Source organism: Podarcis raffonei, chromosome 14 (genome assembly GCF_027172205.1).
Source record: "Podarcis raffonei isolate rPodRaf1 chromosome 14, rPodRaf1.pri, whole genome shotgun sequence".
NCBI lineage: Eukaryota > Metazoa > Chordata > Lepidosauria > Squamata > Lacertidae > Podarcis > Podarcis raffonei.
The window spans coordinates 26,145,935-26,165,283 of record NC_070615.1 but is presented as its reverse complement, the minus strand read 5'-3'; the positions used below and the strand labels follow the sequence as shown (position 1 = coordinate 26,165,283).

At 44.0% G+C, this 19,349-nt stretch overlaps 1 protein-coding gene across 8 annotated transcripts in view; it reads right to left on the bottom strand.

The window, feature by feature from the left end:
* Nucleotides 1-19,349, bottom strand: part of MAP2K5 (mitogen-activated protein kinase kinase 5) — a 125,623-nt gene that overhangs the window by 14,748 nt on the left and 91,526 nt on the right. For all 8 annotated transcript variants that reach the window (XR_008327616.1, XM_053366219.1, XM_053366220.1 and 5 more), the window contains 4 exons: nucleotides 19,322-19,348; nucleotides 18,965-18,997; nucleotides 9,006-9,067; nucleotides 5,656-5,701 (listed from right to left, as the gene is read on the bottom strand). Coding sequence is in view for 7 of the 8 variants with exons in the window: in XM_053366219.1 (XP_053222194.1) it covers nucleotides 5,656-5,701; nucleotides 9,006-9,067; nucleotides 18,965-18,997; nucleotides 19,322-19,348 (168 nt within the window). In the remaining variant the exon portion in view is untranslated. The remainder of the gene's footprint in view (nucleotides 1-5,655; nucleotides 5,702-9,005; nucleotides 9,068-18,964; nucleotides 18,998-19,321; nucleotide 19,349) is intronic.

The window sequence follows — 19,349 nt, the reverse complement described above, 5'->3', positions numbered from 1 at the left end:
TCCTGCTCAGATCCCCTCCCAGTTCACCTTGCTTCCTGCACTGCAAGGGATGGGTGAATGCTGGACTGCTGCACTGTGCTTCTCTAGGGCACAATCCGGCAGGAATCCTCGCTGGAAGTGTTTGGTAGGAGTGGAAGGAGAAGAGGAAGCCCTTGTGACTGAGGGTAAAAGAGAGCCAGAGTGCCAGGTCTTGACTTCTGTGGGGACCAGGAAGGAGGAGGAGGAGTGAAGGCTAAGCTGCCATTCTGCTATGGGCTGAGCTGATGGGGTCCTGCAGCGGAGGGTGTTTCAGATGAGGAATGGCCTTAAGAAACACTCTGGTTTGCTCTTCACTTTCTATCAATAGTACACGCTTCACTAGGAAACCCACCAAGGGACCGCAGCAGCATCTGAAAAAACACAGCCATGCAAAAGCCCCAGAAAACGGGGCCATCTTTTTAAACAATTCTCAAAAGCAGGCCGGTGCTACTGGGAGACAATTTCCATGTTAGCATGCTTGCTGAAACACTCTCTGCCACTGAACAGCGAGAACAGATAATAACCATTAGTAAATCAAACTCCTTGGCAATATCCAGCTGTGCCTCGCACATTTACATACAGATAGAATGGGTATATGTTTTTAATATGTATGCGATAACGCACTTTCCCCACAGCTGAAGTGTGTCTTACAAAAGGAGGAGGCGAATGGGAACGCATTGCCATGAGATAATAAAGTGACCTAGATAAAGTATTAGCCAGCGATTGATCTCAAACAGGGGAAGGCTGCCTCTCTCTGACCCGGTTACTTACTATGCATAGATTCCATTAAATAGAGCTTAGGAACTGAAAGCTTCAGGAAAACGGTGCCACTGAGGCCGAGATCGACGGCGTCTGGGTTGGAGTGCGCAAATGTATAGCCTCCTGTCCCATGTGAATTCCTGTGGCATTCAGCCACACCTGGAGAACACACCTCCATCAGATAAAAGTGACTCTCCCACCAAGCCAAAGCCTGATTTAGATTTTAAATGGAGGTGCAGTAGTGTAAACAAATCTTTGCATATTTTTCTGAGAACTTGTGGATTCTATCCTGATATCCAGGTAAAAAAAGTGCTTTAAAGAAACGAAAAATGATTCCCACCTATAAGCACGCAGGATGAATGAAATGATGGCTCTTTTTTACTTGCTCAAATAGAACAAGAATGATGCAAGCTTTCAAGTTCCACAGAAGTCTTCATCAGGCAAAATATCTAAAAAGTGTGGTGAAGCAGACAGTGACTGACTTGGAACAGGGAGACTTGGGCATGAAGCTTGGGCCTTGGGCCAGTCAGACATTCTCAACCTAAATGACTTTGTAGGGCTGTTGTGAGGGCAGAATGGGATAAATGTCACTATCCCAAGCTCCTTGGAGAAAGGACATGATACTAATAGGATAAAATAATAAATACATAGAATAGGTTATTGCATGTCCAAGTCTGGGATAGTTCTGCAGTCAAGTGTCAGACAGTGGTACCTCGTGTTAAGTACTTAATTCGTTCCAGATGTCCATTCTTAACCTGAAACCATTCTTAACCTGAAGCACCACTTTAGCTAATGGGGCCTCCCGCTGCTGCTGCGCTGTCGGAGCACGATTTCTGTTCTCATCCTGAAGCAAAGTTCTTAACCTGAGGTAATATTTCTGGGTTAGCGGAGTCTGTAACCCGAGGTACCACTGTATATTTTATCAGGCACTTGGCTCAAGGTGAATTATCTCACTGATTTTCAAGGTCTTTTGCTTTGTGTTTACATGGAGCTTATATGAACACTCTTTGAGACTCATTGGCTACCTGCACCTGGTTAAGCTGGCCTGTCAAAGCTGTTTCCTGGGGTGTGGCCGCTGTCACATGATGACAGCTTCTAGGAGTCATGGGTGAGAGCTGAGTGCAGGGTGGGGACCAAGGTGGACCAAGGCCTTCCAGATGTTTTTGGACTGCAACTCCCATCAGTCCCAGGGAGCTGTACTCCAAAGCACCTGAAAGGTGACAGGTTGGTGAAAGCTGCTGTAGGTCATTTGTAAGTCATTCATAAGCAGTGAGAGGAGGGATAAAAATAGATGCTTCCAGTTCTCTGGGTATTAGCCATTGGAGGTATTGGGACCATGCAGGCAATTTAGTATAATTAACGGGTGGCAGCTTTGAAGATAGCTGAGCTCCCGTCTTTTCCCACTCTCAGTTAATGATCGCTAAATTATTATATGCATTTCAGAAAGCCAAGTTTTTAAGGGTTTATTATAACCTCCCATCCTGATGCAGCTCCCATCTAAGTTAGTAGCATCATTTCCACTAGGAGCTGGCCTTGGCCACATTCCACCAGGAGGTTTTGCTGCACAAGCCCCATTTAAAATGGATTGAAATGCAATAGGACAGCAGCAGAAATAAGATTTGGTAGTACACAGTGCTTTTGGTCTTTGTTTCTTCTCTCTCTTTTTCTTTCTGTGTGTTTGAGTACAAAGAATCAGAGGAAGCTTTTGAAGAGTGAATTAGGGACTTCCATTGCATGCAAAGACAGGCTCTGGCAGACTGAGCAGACAACACTAATTGTGGGTCCAATGGTCAAGAAGGCAGTTTCTGCACTTACTGTAGAGAGAAGTGAGGAGCAGATGGGGCTCGTCAATCTGGGAAAGTAGCCCATCTAGGAGAAGGAAAACTCTTGACTCTAAATCTCAGCCGCCTTGTGGGATATCTTCGGGAGAAGAAAAGGCTAAGGAGTAAACCCTACACAAATCCAGAGTGGAGTCCCTAAGACGGTTGGGTGGTGCCTCATTCTGGCAACTCCTGCAGCCAAGCTGGTGCCCAACATATTGCTCTGCTTTCCTTTGGACCACATCAGGGAGGCTGAGAGGGGGGGTCTTGTTGTCTGAGCAGCCCAGGACCTCCATACACACTGTCCAAGCTTGTGCTCCAGGGAGGTAACCTCGCCGCTTCTAACGTAGAGGGTTTGACTTCATCCATGGAGGCACAATCCATTGTCTCTCAAAACAGACGGATGCCAACAATAACATTACAAAGCCAGAGAGAGAGAGAGAAAGAGATAGAAAGAAAGACTCTTTTATCCATGAAGCTTTTAAAAGTCTTGGCCATCCCTTGTTCCACTGTCCAGATCACTTACTGCCACTTCTCTCTTTCTGGTAACCCCAATGCCTGCAGAGTTACTTGCCGGAACGGCCACTGAGAAGGGCCTGTCATGGGTCACCATGAACAAGGCAGTCCTGATTAGGTCCAAGTGACCTGATCTCTGGAGCATAAGCATAATCTGATGACAAAACAAAATCCAGGACACAATGCACCAGGAACGTCTGTGCAAGAGCCGTTGGGGTCTCTGCACAAGCAACATCCCCCTTCTCTTTTGGGTCTATGACTGTGGTATCAAGCAGGGCATCAATCAGACTTCTCAACACAGTCAGAGGCCCCTTTCAATACTGAGTGGCCAGGCTTCAGAAGCCATTTGCATTTATATATATATATATATATATATATATATATATATATATATATATATATATATATATAAATAAAAGAGCCTTTTTAAAAAAAGCCATTGTGCCTTTTAAAAAAATTATTAAAGGGGGGATGGGAGAAGATACTGTCTTATGAGTAGGACCTGGCACTTCAGGGCAGGTAGTTGGAAAGATATATAACTCTATGTCGTTGTTCCTATAGGCACTCACCCCTTGGCCTCCGTCTTTATGACTTTACACCCTGGAGTGGTGTTACAGCTTCCGAACACGCACATATATACTGAGGGTTGGAAGTGCGATCTGCAGATGTTTTATTTATAAGTGGCAGGCCTATTGCATCACGGAAAACATGCATTTACAAAGAGATACAGGTTTTATGAAACCCCATTCTGTTGGTTTAATAGTCAAGCTACCCAGCCATAGAATAATAACAACGCATCAGGTAAATGCATCTCCATCTCTAGAACCTGTTCCAAGTTCTCTCAGATGTGACTAAGTGCAGGAACCTTCCAACCATCAAAAGTTAATAAAAAAAGAGAGAGCGGCAAATTAAGGCAGCCTCAACCATCACTACCCAGAGACAGAATGGACGGTGTGGGGGAAAATACAAAGTTCCTCCTCACGAAGGTATTTCTGCAATTGCTTAACAGCTCTCTTCAGCAGTATCAGAAATTACTCACATCCAGATTTATAAACATGGTCACATATCTGACAAACGTGATGCCCATGCAGAGGAAGAGTTGCAGAGGGAGGTGGCATCTCTAGGGCCTCAACTAGCACAGCGGCATTTTAGACTTTTTCCTTTTTCACACACACTTCGCTCCTGCCGTATTGAAATCTCCTTTGGAGCATTGTTTCAGGAATGTCCTTGCCTCTGCCACTGGTGAGGCGGCAACCCTCCATTGCTTTAGACGTTTTGGCGGAGACTCTTCTTTTTGCCCAGATCCTGTTTTATTTGTTAATGAATTTCTGTTTTATTCACTTTTATCTGCTTTGATGTGTTTTTATTTGCTGTTTTACTGGTCCTAGGTTGTGATTTGGCTTTTGTTTTAATTTTTTTAATGGTGGATTGTTTATTTTTTAGACTGCACACTGCTCAGAGATTTCTAAAACACTAAGCCTTATATAAATGTTTTTCAATCAATAAAAATGGTAGAGTACACAGCTGTTTGAGGAATGCAGGCCAAACCCCTGCCCCCCCCGCCCCTGGTGTTCAATTCTGTGGCATTCAGTGCAATAGTCTAACATACTTCTACAAAAATTCAATAAAGTTTACTTAAAAAATAAATAAATCTGTGACTCTTGGCCATGGTTATTTCATTCTGTTGGGAAAACATAACTCATCTTAGCTTCCTCCCAGTTCTCTACTGGGAAAGTAAACAAACCTATTTGACCTATCAAGAACAAAGGTGATCTATGGGTAAAAGTGTATTGAAGGGATTTTGTTTGAATAAAATAAAATAAAAATGTTTCATTATTATACAAAGTTCAACATGGGCAGAAACAAAGGGCAACTTAGAAAGGAAAAGACCATTAATGAGATTTGTTGTTTATGATGTTTCTGCTCTTGCCATTGTATTTAGTGAATTGTTATGCACTGATCATGTCAGAGAGCATGACTGTAAACCTAAAAGCAAAATAAAGGACTTTAAAAAAGGAAAGAAGAAAAAAAAGGACAAAGGGCAACCTGTAGAAATGAAGACATTTCTCTTGGCAATTTGGTGAGGAAGAACGTCACATCTAATCATGAAAAAGTTCCAGAGAAACCCCAAGATCAGCTTTGTAACAGGATTATAGAACACTGCCAATGTATACTATAAGGGTGGATACAAATTTATAAAAACTACTGTAGAATTCAGTTTTTAAAAGTTTTTTTAAAAAGAAATAATTCAGTAAATTAAAGAAGAAATCTGAGTAATTCCTAATACAGACAGCATCTTGCTTTGATCAAGAGACCTTTCAAACAAAATGTGTCCCATAACCACCGTTATGATTCTGAAACCAAGATAGAAGCTTATGTGCGTTACGCCAACGTCTGCTGGCTGTCAGAGCTGGAAGCAAAATTTAGATTTAATGTTAGTTAACTTATGGAGGAAAAACACCCCCAACAAACTTCTGCATGTCATAAATCAGCAAAACTTTTCTTGTTTGTGTTGTAATGAGAAGCCTGAAGATTTACTTACCATTAACTCTTCAGGGGCTGGGCGTTCCTTTGGCTGCTTTCTCATGCTGTGCAGCAACAACAAAAAACAGAACCCAGATTCGGTGTGAAAAAGCACTAGTCATTTACTTCATTATCTTGGAATGCTGAAGATTTATTTTTTTAAAAAGTCTCTTATTACAGATGACCAACAGTTAATGAAGAAAACCAACCCCAACCCCACCCTACAGAAGGCTTTAACTTGACTGCTTCTGCCACCATGAATTAAGGTGGGCACCACCAGGCACTCCACAATGGCCCCACACTGCAGCCTGTGCTATTTGCAAGGCTAATTTCAGTGGAGGGAGGGGACACAACACTTTGGCAACCCCTGGACCTGCCACCCTTCCTCCCAGTTTGCTTGTTGCCGGGGCACTTCACACACATTACGTTTTTAGGTGTTCACTTAGATCCTCTTAGGCATACACATGTGAAATGTGTAGTGCGAGACAAATAGGTGTTATGCAAGTTTATTCACTAGGGGCCTGTGATTGGCCAACTCAGGTTTGCTGCTGTGCAATGTGCTACATGCACCTCTACATCATACAGACATACAGAATTTTATTTGTATGTCGCCTTTCCATGGTTCAAACCATGCTCAAGGCAGTTTATAACATGGGGGGGGGGGATACATAAATACAATGTAACAAAAGCAGTCATAAACAATAAAGAGTTAAAAAATATACGACCAAACCGAACAATTTCCATATAAATCACAAGATATAAAATAAAGATATAAAAAACCCAGCAACAATCCCTGAATCTCAGCAAACCCCCCAAACACCGCAGCTCAAGAGTTTGTTCAGCAGTCTCAGATTTTGTCTCTGTTATCTCCCTATCCTGATCAAGGAAGTGATGGCAACCAACTTATGTCTCCTCCCATGTTAGGGTACTTACCACAATAAGCATTTACATACAGGTGGGGTATATATCATAAAATTGTTGTTGTTGTTATCAAGCTTTTAAAAACAATTTGCACATATTAATACTTCAGGAACTCTTACAACAGCCCTGTGGGGCCAATATTATTACGGGTATCCCTGTTGGAGGAGGGAGATGGATAGAATAGCACCCTAAGGTGAGCTGGTGAACCTGTAGTTGCAGTGAGATTTGAACTGGGAGGTTGGAGCCCATCTGGCTTACAGCTCACACTCTTAACCCCTAGGCTACACCAGTTTGTGCAAGTCAACCACTCTTCTGAGAGGTTAAAAAAAAAAGCTATAGCTCGTTGATATAGCAAAATTTTCCCATGCAGAAGATCTCAGGTTCAATCCTGGATAGCATCTCCACAGCTGGGACAGATCCCTGCCAGAAACCTTGGAGATCTGCTGCCAGGGTTGAAAATATTGAGCTAGACTGGAGCAATTGTTCTGACTCAACAGAAAGCAGCTTGCTATGTGCCTAAAACATGTAGCATAGCATAGCGTGTGACCTGGGCAGTCCCACTTGCCACAACTTGAGAGCTTGCAGAGAACACAGTGCCCCTTGGAAGATCTATAGTTGCCCTGTGCAGTTTTAATGGCACCAGGCACTGCTGCTGTGTAATCGTTGTGTGTTTCATAAATAACCATGTAGCACAAGCTCCAAAGAACTTAAAGGAGGACAAGTCAGCAGCAGGAGCACTTGGTGGATCGCTCCCCTTGTAACTAATAGCCATGCACAGCCCAATGGAGGGTTGCATTCTTGCAAGCCATTCAAAGCCTCCTTGGCAACCCTCTTAATCTGACATTCCAAAGTAGCTGGATCTCGTGGGAGAACAAGGCTATTATCTGCCATCATTTATGCTTCAGCCTGACATCTGTGGACATTTCTATAGAGGTTAGCCCTCCTCCTGCCTCAATTAAAAATATATAAAAACGATATGTTTTCAGATTAATCTCTGGGAAGAGACAGAAAGGTACAGCCCCCTGCACCTCAGTTAGCAAGAGCAGGATAGATCACCCACAATTATGGCTGCAGCGTAAAAACCTAATCTACCCGAAACTGGATCAGTCTTATAATAAACATAAGCCTTGTATTTATTATTTCAATTAACTGTAAAGTCACACTGTTAATTCTTCTGTCAGAACATCATCCTTTGGGACACTCTAGAGAAGGTTCTCTCGCATTAGTGTAAATTCGCATAATCTGAATGTATCCAAATGCCTCTTTGCGTAAGGAGCCGATTCCTGGACACTTCTTTGGTAGTAAATTTGTGGCTGGCAATCAAACTTTTATTTCCAAAGAAAAGGGCATTTAGAACCAAGGAACCTATGGGTGTTTTCTGGGAATCAGTTTTGATGGTGAGTATCCATATATTTTTACACATGGATTCCTATCATAGTAGCTAATGGATGGCCTAATTCTGTGCAGTGTTGAGCATCCTCCTCCATCTCCAGCTTCTGCAAGGAAACATGTCTGAATCCAACAGTTCTCATAAAAGAGATCACCTACTCAGTTTGCCTAGAAGCTTAGGGGTTGTGTGCTTGCTTTGCACTGTTGAATTATGTCCATTGACAGTTTCTGTCCAGAAAGTTCATCTTGACAGGATAAAAAAGGCAATTGTTCTCCATTAAACCCAAATCATTTAGACCAAGCTCAATCTCTCTCTCTCATCCTTTATCGCCTGCTTATTAAGCTTTCTCTATAAATGAGACATTAAAACATGCCTTCATTGTAATAGGTTGTACTTAGATCTTTAACCTTTTGGTGCTCAGGAGATTCCTTTTTAAAACTAGATTCCTTTTTTTATATTAAAAAAAACACCCTAGTTAATTTTAGTGGCCTTCCACTGAATGAGGCAGTTTGTCTGGAAGAAGCAAAACATGCCCTACGGTGTGGTTTAAAATACGGCCCTTACTGAGAAGAGTACCCTCCCAAAGAAGAACTCCATAAAACCACTTCTAAATGAAAAGCCCATGAATTAATCAAGTGCATTGTTTACCCCATTTAAAAAGGTTGCCTGCTTTCCTAAGGAATATGAGAATGCCTGAATAATGGAGTTATAAATATGATTATCTGTCATCCTTATTTTTCCGAGTGATTTAAAACACAAACACACACACGCACACACCAATTCCTTGAGAATACACCCAAGATCCCCAACCGTTTATTAAAACAGGGGCGGGGGGTAAAAACTCTCCCTCTGAAGTGCTTTTATGACCCTTTGTGTAAATAACGTTTACATAATTTAAACAGTTTGCTCAGCTTTGCTGGCCCAGCTGCCCAAGGCCTGCCAAGTCCCTGGCGTCTCTGGAAGGATGCAGGGAAAGCCATAAGGTCCTGTGGTACTGTGGAGTTAATGGCATGTATCATTTACATTGAGGGCACGGCACATTTGCAAACGAAGCTTACCATTGAGTGATGAAGTGTACAAACGGCTCTGAGAACTCCCCAACCGGAAGGACAGGCGATTCCTGCAATTGAGTTTGGATTGGGCAGGTGGGGGCAATGGGGGGAGGCGGGAGAGAAAGGAGGGAGACAACAAGAACAACAACAACATCAGAAAGTGAAAGTGCAATTTGTTAATTGTATAGTTGATTTCAGATGGAAAGCAAGCAGGGGATGATGTTGATTTCAAATACCAGACTGTGTACGTGTGGGGAGAGAGAGGGTGAAGCCGTGAGAATGTGTCAGAAATCCTGCATTTAGAAGTAATGAGTGTTATACAACGGGTAAGAATACGTAGAAATAAGACCAAGGGGAGGTAAAAAGGGACAATGATAGCCACGGGGCAGAAAAGAAGGTAGGGAAAGTGTAAATGAGAAATTAATGATTATTTAAGTAACACCCAAATGGTCTTGTAATTAACAAAGAGCTGGGAAATTATTCTTGTGTTGACCTTTGCTTCCTGCATCATAGTTGCTATTTATTTACACTTAGCAATCTCAAATCTTGTTAGAGTTAAGCAGGAGAGGCCAGGGGGGTATATGGAGAACTAAATAATTTTTTTTAAAAAAAATAGTAAATTGCAAGTTGAGCCAATGAACAACAAATCTATCAAAACACAAGGCTACCAAATGCATTTTAAAAAACTCAAGAAACATCCGTATTATTTTTCAAAGAGGAATATTTCATCAGCAAAATAGGGATTTACAAATTGAGGAGAGTTTCTGCCATCTTTCTCCCCCCCCCGCCCCCCAAGAATGACAGAGAGACTTGCCAGTGTTTATAGTGTAACAGCTCAGGATGTAATGAAATTGCACTGCGGAGTACTTTAACAGTCATCTCATTAGACCTACAGTTGGAACAAGAGAACCACATAAAACAGGAGTCAGCTGCAAATGACTCCGTTCTCATCTATTCTCATTTGCTATTAAAAATACCTTTCGGCAGCTTTTGCCACCGTTTCCCCCACCCCCCACAACCTCCCCCCACCCCGTCCCTGAGTGCTTTGCAAAGTATGATGCATGCACCTATTTAAATTAACAAAGGAATGACTTATTTTAATCTTGCCGTGCTTTGGAGTGCTTTGGCCATTTGCAAGAGTCATATATCATCACATACAACCTTCCAGTGCTGCAGGCAAGAAACTCAGAGCGTGCAGCATTTGGTGGGAGCCAAACAATTTCTCTCGCACACAACTGTGTCAAATGCATGTGTGGGGTTCATTATGGAGGGTTGCGAGGGAAATAGCTTTGATGTGGTGCGGGAAGGAGGGGTGGGGGGAATTAAAAAAAAAGAAGAAGAAGAAACAGAAGAAGAGGAGAGGAGATGATGATGATGATAAAAGCCAGCTTCACAATACATGCGCGCATATCATTATCAATGGCGGCAGGGAGAAGCGACCACCGAGCTGCTGACGTGATTAGTAAATATACATATAATTGCGGCGGCCAATTATCAGAAAAATGAGAGTGGTAATTACAAGACAGAAAATTAACTAGAACTCTTATTAAGGCTTTGTTTCCGATTCAAACAATCGGAAATTGCAGCAAAATACAATTAAATCAAAAGTAACTGAAGAGTAAAAGGCGACAGTGTTCTGAGGGGCTGCCTTTGACACACACTTTTGAGGATTCTGCCATGTGGGGAGGGCAACTCTGAACCTGGCAGCTGAATGAGTCGCAGAAGGTACAGCTGCCACTTGTATCTCGTGGCTCTTGCTAACACCACCACCAGAAAGAGGCTTCGCACAAGAAGCACGTGCAGGTGTCACTTATTCAGCAAGGATGTCAAGCCGTCATGGCGCAGGTCAAGCGTGCAAAGCCCTGCACGTACTTCCTTTCAGGAATCTTGCTAACAGCCCTGTCAGGTAGAACGATGTCACAGTTCTCACACTGCAGGTGTGTGGGGGGGGGCTGTCAGGACTTGGGTCCAGAGTGGGTATTGGGCTAGAGGCCAAGCCCGGGGGGGATGAGTAGGAGTGGTCTTGGCTGAGGATCTGCCTGCACACCACCGCCCGCTTCTGGCCGAAGGACGGAACTGGAAGTCTTTTTGCACCCACAGCGCAGAGGTGTTCCTTTTAAAAGGTGAATGCACCAGGTCAGGCTAACTTTCTGGTCTGGGCTAAGCAACAAGGGGGAGACCTGCGTTTGCTGACTGCAGACCACTTTGCCAAACCCACAAACCCTGAGAAGGAGAGAGGGCACTGGCTTGGTTTAACTCAGTGAGAGCTTGAGGCCGAAGAAAGATTTGAACTGCAGACTTTGGCAGAAGTGTGAGTTACGAAAGTGGTGGTTAATAAGAAGGGAGGAGTCCACCACACAAATTAGCCTTACTTCCATGAATTTGTCTATCAATGGCTACTAAGCTTGATGGCTATGTTCTACCTCCACTGTCAGAGGCAATATATTTCTGGAAAGGAGGGGAGAGTGCTGTTTCGCTCAGGTCCTGCTTGCTACCTACTGGGGCATCTGGTTGGCCACTGTAAGAACCGGATGCTGGACTAAATGGGCCTCCTTTGGGTTGCTGCAGACCTCTCCTTATGTTCTTCTGTTAAAGCCCTCCAAAAGCCCCACACCAGCTCTCCATGATATACCAGTTTGCTTCCTTTCTTATTTTACCCAGCCTCAACTTTAAGAGACTAATCCTGGGGGCAGCCCAAGTTACAGCATTAAAAAGAGAGAGAAAGGGAGTAGAAGAAAAGAGAGAGAGAAGGAAAACCAACCCAAGCGCTTTGTATATCTCCAGTTTTGAGTACAGAGAAGGGCAATGTGTGTGTGTGGTGGGGGAGAGGGATGTTTTGAGTGATGCCTTTGCCTTGTGAATAATGAACAGTTCAGGAAGGTCAACCCATTACAACAGAAGCTGTTTAATTATTAATTATGCCCAATCTATGAGCAAAAGGACAAGTTCAGAATGTTTAATATGTGGTAAACCCCAAACAGGCCCTCACTTGGCATTTTGCTATTAGTACTCGTCAGCAAGGAGCTCAAGCATAACAAGGAAAGCACAGCAGCAGAAAATCTGAGCAAGGTGTTGGGGTGGGGTGGGGAAGGAGGGAGGCAGCTGAACTTTAAACTCACTCCCTAGTATTTAATTTGTGGAAGTGACAGCCCTCCAAGTGCAGAGCTGAACTCTTTGACCAAAGGGGGTGGAATCTGCATCCCCCCCACTTGACCAGAGTGGCAGAATTTGCAATACTGCAGCGTTGAGTAGGATCCAAGTTATTCCCCAGAATCCTCTGATTCTTTCACTTTATGCCTTTGATCACACAAACACACAGCTGATTAGTAACTTTCCTATATCCAAGGCCTGCGGGGTTGTTTCTGTTTCTGGCAATTCTTCCTCTATTTCTCAACTTCACAGGCTGAGTGTCAACACATAGGCAGCCAAAATGGCAGAACCACAACCCCATGAATAAAAGGGAGGTATCAGCATGTCTGGAGGAATTCTGGGTGTTTCATGGAATCACAGAATTGTAGAGTTGGAAGGGACCACAAGTGTCATCTAGTCCAACCTCCTGCAATGCAGGAATCTTTTGCCCAACATGGCAGTATAATATATATTTTAAAACCCAAAACAGGGTTAAATAAATCCAAAACTGCAGGAACAAAAATGAAAAGTGTACATGAGGTTGTTTGTCAGCTTCAGTTCTGGTTGCAGCCCCTCTGCTTGAGGAGGGATGCCTGAGAGCCCTTAGAGGTGTGGATTGGGCCAGCTGAGCTTTCAAAAGGTGCCCAGAGAAGGGGACAATTGTGCCTGTGATCCAAGAGTTATTCCCCAGCATCCTTTGATCTGTTTCCTTAACACCTTTGATCACACGCAAACACACAGCTGCTCAGCAAGTTCTCCATACTAACAGGCTGCATGTTACCCCCAGTATATAATAATATACAAAACATTAAAATTTATTAGGAAGGTGCAGGATTAAAATGATCAAGCTCTATTGAGAAACAAGTAAAAAATGCAATTACACATCACCTGTGAACTACAGCAGGGATCAGCACCTGAGCCTCCCAGGACCAAATCTAACCCCTGAAGACCTTTCCTAGAGGCAAGAAAGGGGTGCGGAAGGAGACATGCTGAGGAAATGGGCACCATTCTCCTCAAAACAGCCCTCTAGAAAAACCAGCTGCTAAGACAGAACTTACGAAGCTTTCCCCCAATTTCTATTTGTGGCTGAATGTTAAGAATTGTAGGATGAGGATCTTTGAAAGATTTGGGTCACCTCCAGGCAACCTGTTTACTGAGCATTCTTCCTGATTTGCTGGCACAAAGTCTGCAGAGGGTGTCAGCTATTTCATGAGCATCCACTCATTTGTTTGCGAGGAGGTTATAAGGCATTGCATCAAGGGGTTGTTACCCCACACTTTCCACTGCACTTTCACTTTCCTCACTGCAAAAGCTCCAATTTTGGGGAGGGCAGGTTTGTTGCACAAGAGCACCCAAATCATCTTTAATGGCACATCCTGAACTTGCCAGTAAGCGCCTGAATCCTAGGTCAGCGCCCTTGGTTTCCAGAAGAGTGAGCGATGCTGACTGTCCACAAAGTACTACCACAGCTACACATGATATGAGGCTGCAGCCTCACAAGTCTTTGTGGACTGAGTTTTCCTGTGGTTGTGGCTTGAAAAGTGGCTGCTCTGGTAGGTTTCAAAGCTTCCTGCCTTCGAGGAGCTCTTTCTACTATGGGACCTTGCATCCTTCAGCATGGTACAGATTGTCTATTTCTATGCTTTTAGTGAAAGAATCATAGAATTGTGAAGTTGGAAGGAACCCCAAGGGTCATCTAGTCCAACCCCCTGAAACACAGGAATCACAACTAAATAACCCCTGATAGATGGGCATCCAACCTCTGCTTAAAAAATCTCCACCACCTTCTATGGTGGTATGTTCTACTGTCAAACAGCTTTTATGGTCAGAATGCTCTTCCTAATGGGATAGAAATATTGAAAAATAAACATTTTGTTCATGGGAGTCACTGAAGAGGCCTGATGGGGCACACCTGTTGCCCTGTGTGGGTTGTGCATGTGCCCTGGAAGCACACCTGACATGCCCCTGTGCCAATTGTACACAGAAAAGGGAAGTCAGCAAGATTGTGTCCCATTAGTGAACTTCTCATGGAAGAACCACCAAAAAGTTTCCAAAGGAACTTGAGGCTCTCTGGAACGCGGCTTGGAAATCACTTGTCTAGGCTAATCTATTAACAGTGGCTGCAACTGCTGTCTTTTCTACAACCAAAGGATTCGGTTCTTGTCATTGTGCCATTCTTGCTGCAGCAAAGATGGAAATGTTTTAGTGTGCCTTCCCTCTCTTGCAGTTTCAAACAGCAAAAGGCACAGAGATATGTGCAAAGCGTTCAGTGGCCGCGTCCACCAAAGGGACCTTCCCTCAAAGAACTGAGCCCATTTATTGTTCGCTTCCACCCCTCCGTAAATGCCCCATGCAGCCTTATTGCTTTTTCATAAAACACTGCCGCAAATAATCAAGCATGACCATTGACACCCGCAAGATTGAGTTTTTAGGAACCATTAAATGAGTTCGGCCTCTTGGGAAGGTTTGTTTCTCAGGTTGGCCTAAAGGTAATTATTCAGCTATTCCTACCTGTAGTTTTACCTTGTTCTCATCTAGCCTTTGAATCATGCACATGGGTAAGGTCACAATTTCTGGCTCCAGTAAAGAGAACAGCAGAAAACATTTGGGCCGGAGCGGAAGCAGTGATGGATAGATACATTCTGACACTTGACTCTCCTCTGTACACACACATTTAACATCCGAGAGATGGAGGCATACATGGAGCTCTGCATGGCACTCTATCCCTTGCTTTGTTTCTTAAAAAGTTAATGCAGTTGTTGAAAACACACCGTAGAAATGTTGAAGTGGTGATTTCAAACGTAATAGTCAGAAACAAGCCAGGGGGGCTTATTGCTATTTCTAACTTAATTGATCCAGAGTATTAGACAGTGATCTTGAGACCTGTTTTGTTGCTGTGTTCCTCTGCTAGATCCCTTTTTCATCAGCTTATCCATTTTTATCATTTGCGAAACAACCTGAAATGCCTGCCAGAAGGAGTAGCAGCGAAGCATCAAGGCTACGCAAAACAGCCCTGCAACATCAAGTCCAAGTCTACCAAGATGCGTATCTTGCCTCCTCAAGAGCCAGATCGCAAATGAGCATGGCTGCTGGTTCTGATCAAGCAGACTTTGCCAACCTAAAGGTAAAGGTAAAGGGACCCCTAACCATTAGGTCCAGTCGTGGCTGACTCTGGGGTTGCGGCGCTCATCTCGCTTTATTGGCCAAGGGAGCCGGCGTATATCTTATGGGTCATGTGGCCAGCATGACTAAGCCGCTTCTGGCGAACCAGAGCAGCGCACAGAAACGCCATTTACCTTCCCGCTGGAGCGGTACCTATTTATCTACTTGCACTTTGACGTGCTTTTGAACTGCCAGGTTGGCAGGAGCAGGGACCGAGCAACAGGAGCTCACCCCGTCACGGAGATTCGAACCGCCGACCTTCTGATCAGCAAGTCCTAGGCTCTGTGGTTTAACCCACAGCGCCACCCGCGTCCCTTACTTTGCCAACTTAGTGACCTCCAAAAGTTTTCAACCACAACTCTTCTCTGCCACAGCCAGCACAGAGGAAGGCTGACCTAGCTAAACTGGTCTGATGATGGGTTCCTAAAACACTCCAGAAGGTGGACCCTATGAATGTATGTGCCCCTATGCAAATGCCCCATTCCCAACCCTCAGACCACCCTCTTACCAGTCCTTGGCAGCCTCCATATGCGCATAACTTTAGTGCAGTAAAGAACCCAGCCTAAGTTGGGAAAAGTATCTTGCTATCCATGGGTTCAGGAAGAAACTTGCCATGCAGAAACAGCTGCAGACTGAAAGGGAGGGGAGTGACTCTGCTCCCCCCACCCCGCACCTACCCTGTGAATTTTAGGACTTTGCCAGCCCTTATTTGCTCTCATGAAGTTGCCACAGAGGGGAGCATTTGGCCCGAGATCATCAGTCTTAGAACACTAAACACTTCTAATAGCGAACACTCACGTTATCACGAATGCACTGAAAACAACAGCAGCTGTACCATACCAGAAAGCAAACAGACCTTCTCTCATGAGGTCCTTATTTAGAAAGAGACACACACATTAGCACAATAAGTGGGAACTATTATTCTCCCCCAACAGGGCTAGATCTTAAAAAGAGCCGAGGGAGGGGAGCAGGGAGAGAGAAACAAGGAGGGAAAACAAAACCAGGCTGCTATTAAGCCAATGTAGGAGGGGAAACCGTAGGGCACCCGCCAGGACCCTAAGGAGGAATGGAAATCAGCTCCATCGGAAGGCAGGGAGCCTAGAAACCAGCATGGCTTTCATTGCACCATTCTGCACAGAATGTAGCTCAGAATCAGGTGGCACTGCTTCCTTGGAACTTCTCTTTCTTTCTTTCTTTCAACAACAAAAACAAAAAAACAACAACTATACTAAGCTTATAGTCCTCATGGTGGCAGGTGGGAGAAGGGAAACTGAAAACAGAAGCAGGACATTTGGCAAGATTTGTCTTTGAGGGTTGTATCTAATGTTAGCCTTACTTTGAGCAGACCCTTTGAAATTAATGGACCTAAGTTAGTCATTTCCATCAATTTCAATGGGCATGATCTGAGTATGACTAACATTGGATACAACCCTTGAGTCAGGGAGAGCACATAAAATATAACTTAAGAATGGCCCACAGGAGTGTCCACTTGTCTCTAAATATGTGCATTGGGAGCCTGATCACATGCAGACATCATCTACACAGTGCATGGCGGTTTAAGACACTATATTAGGGATAGGGAACCTGTGGCCCTCCAGATGTTGTTAGACTACATCCGTGACCATTGACCTGCTGGCTGGAGCTGCTGGGAGTTGGAAATCAACACCACCAGGGAAGGTCACCTTCCCACATGGCATGTGGTTTGCTCTGAAATACAATTTGCCGTGTTTAGCCGTCTCAACCTGTAGTTTGGACATAATGGGCTTTCGGACACTTCCAAGGGTGTTATTTCTGTGCACACAAAGTCACATTTGGAGATTTTGTTGCAGTTACATTCCATTTACACAACACGGCATCTGTTCACATGTGTGATCATAACTCAAAGACTGCCACACCAAGTTAGAGCATGCATGTGTGAATGGGCTAACACAGGCATAAGATCTCAGGTAGAGCTTATGTATACCTTCAGTCACAATGAAGTCAGTTCACAAATGCAAACACACAGTGACCAAGTGTCTAGAAATCAACAGATGTGCATATCATACACATGCAAACATAAGTATGTATATGCATAAGTTTGCCCTGATTTGCAAAAAGGGATTTGCTACTTTTCAAGGCACCCAGAAACCATCTCCATCCACATGCAGCCCAATTCCTTTCCTCCCAAGTTTCTGGTTCTGTCACATCAATTCCAAGCTCAGCCTGTTTCATCAGAAGTTGCTCTGGTAAGTGCAGTTTCCTGATAAAGCAGGGAAAGATTCTGGAAATCAGCTTCTGGAACTAAGCAGATGGGCTGCCATTCCAGGCAAAAGTGTGCTAGATCTGCCCTGCTTCCTATGTGTAGGACTGAATTTCAACTGCTGTGGGTTAATTTCACTTACACTGTTGCTTCCTAAAGTGATTAAGGGGTGAACAACTACCACCACCAGAGCGTAAGGAAGAATATTTTGTTAGCTCTGAAAGGGGAAATCTGGCAACTATGATCATCCCATCAGAAGTCAGGTCTCCCAAAGAAAATGGTGGTTAGCAGAGCAAGCACCTAAGTGTTGACAATGTGGATACATACAGTATATTAAAAATCAAAGCACACACACAATCAAATCCAGGTTGATTTGCACAGAGATGCAAAGAGGCAAAAATGAATGTCCTGTGTCTGGGGTAAAATGCAGTTTTCGAACTTCTTTTCTGAGAAACATAGTAATGTGACAAAAAAGAGTGGGGTGATGGGTGGACACAGATTAAATGTGGTGCATGTAAATGGCAGGAGCATTTGAACAAAAATGCACATTGTGCCCTTCCACAGCTGAATGGCCAGGCATGCAGAAATTTGGGCAACTGGAAATCCAGATAAACAAGAATACTGTTTCCTTAGGCCTGCACTAGTAGTCGGGGGGTGGGGGTGGGGGTGGGGATAGATGATGCCCTGACCCAGAGGCCCACATGTGCTTCAAGGTAAATATAAATCCTCCTGCATGTAGAGGATTCTCCACTAAATTCAATAGCTGGATCCCACCCGAGCCATGCCATGGACAACTCATGCATTTCACCCGCTGAAACACTCTGAGCAGGCCTTGTGGGTGGGGAGCTTCACGTAAGCACCAGAGTTTCTGCTCCTCTTGAGAAATCACTGGATCAGGACTAAATGGGTTCAGGTAGAGGTGTGAACAACAGGGCTCCTGCCGTTTTTGGTTTTTCTCCCTTTGACAAAACCGAACCGAGAGGTGACATTCAAAATGCTCTTGTTTACAGTTCAACCCTGACCCCTTTTAGCAGGTCCTCTTTTGCACACCCAGAGCTGCACAAAAGCCTGCCTCATTTAAAAGGCAAAACGACAACTTCCATTTCTTTGCATTACCACATCTGGCAAGGTGGAGAGGTGATCAATTAATATGGGGGGCCTTTGGGGGTCTCTGTTATCCAAAAGAGAGCGAGGGAGAAAGAAAGAGACTTTCCTGGAAACCGCCTCCTTTTGCCAAGGATTCAATAGGAAGAGTCAGGAAACAGCACAAAGCAGGACAAGGCCAGCCAGCGCTCAGCAGCTCAGAGCCGCACAAGGCAACTTGTCTCGCAGTTGAGGACGTTGGGCCATTGTGCTTCATTAGGAAACAAAATATAAGCTTTCCAGTCCATTAGGAATGACTTTAGGAGTGAAAGCACATAAGACGGCGACTCACCTCATCAACAATGCACTGGAGTAACTGGAGGGGCTGTGATGGAAAGGAGAAGTGGGGGGAGAGAGAAGAGAAGTATTAGGCTATATGCAATATCTTTACAGTGGAGTGGAAAGAAAAAATCATTAATGCAATAAAATATAGCAAGATTAATCAACAGCAGCAAACTCTTATAAAAACATCGCGGCTCAGGATGTCCTATTATTTCTAATGGTACCTAATCTAATACAGGCAGTTAAAGGTTTGCATTTTCCACAAAATGCAATTTGCTAAGTTTAAAACAAGGCATTCAAGCATGCAAAGGAAGCAGCCATCAGGAAAAAGAAAAGTGAATTTTTTTCCCGAACTCATAAAGCTTACCATTAAAGATCCCTGGTTTTTCTGAATC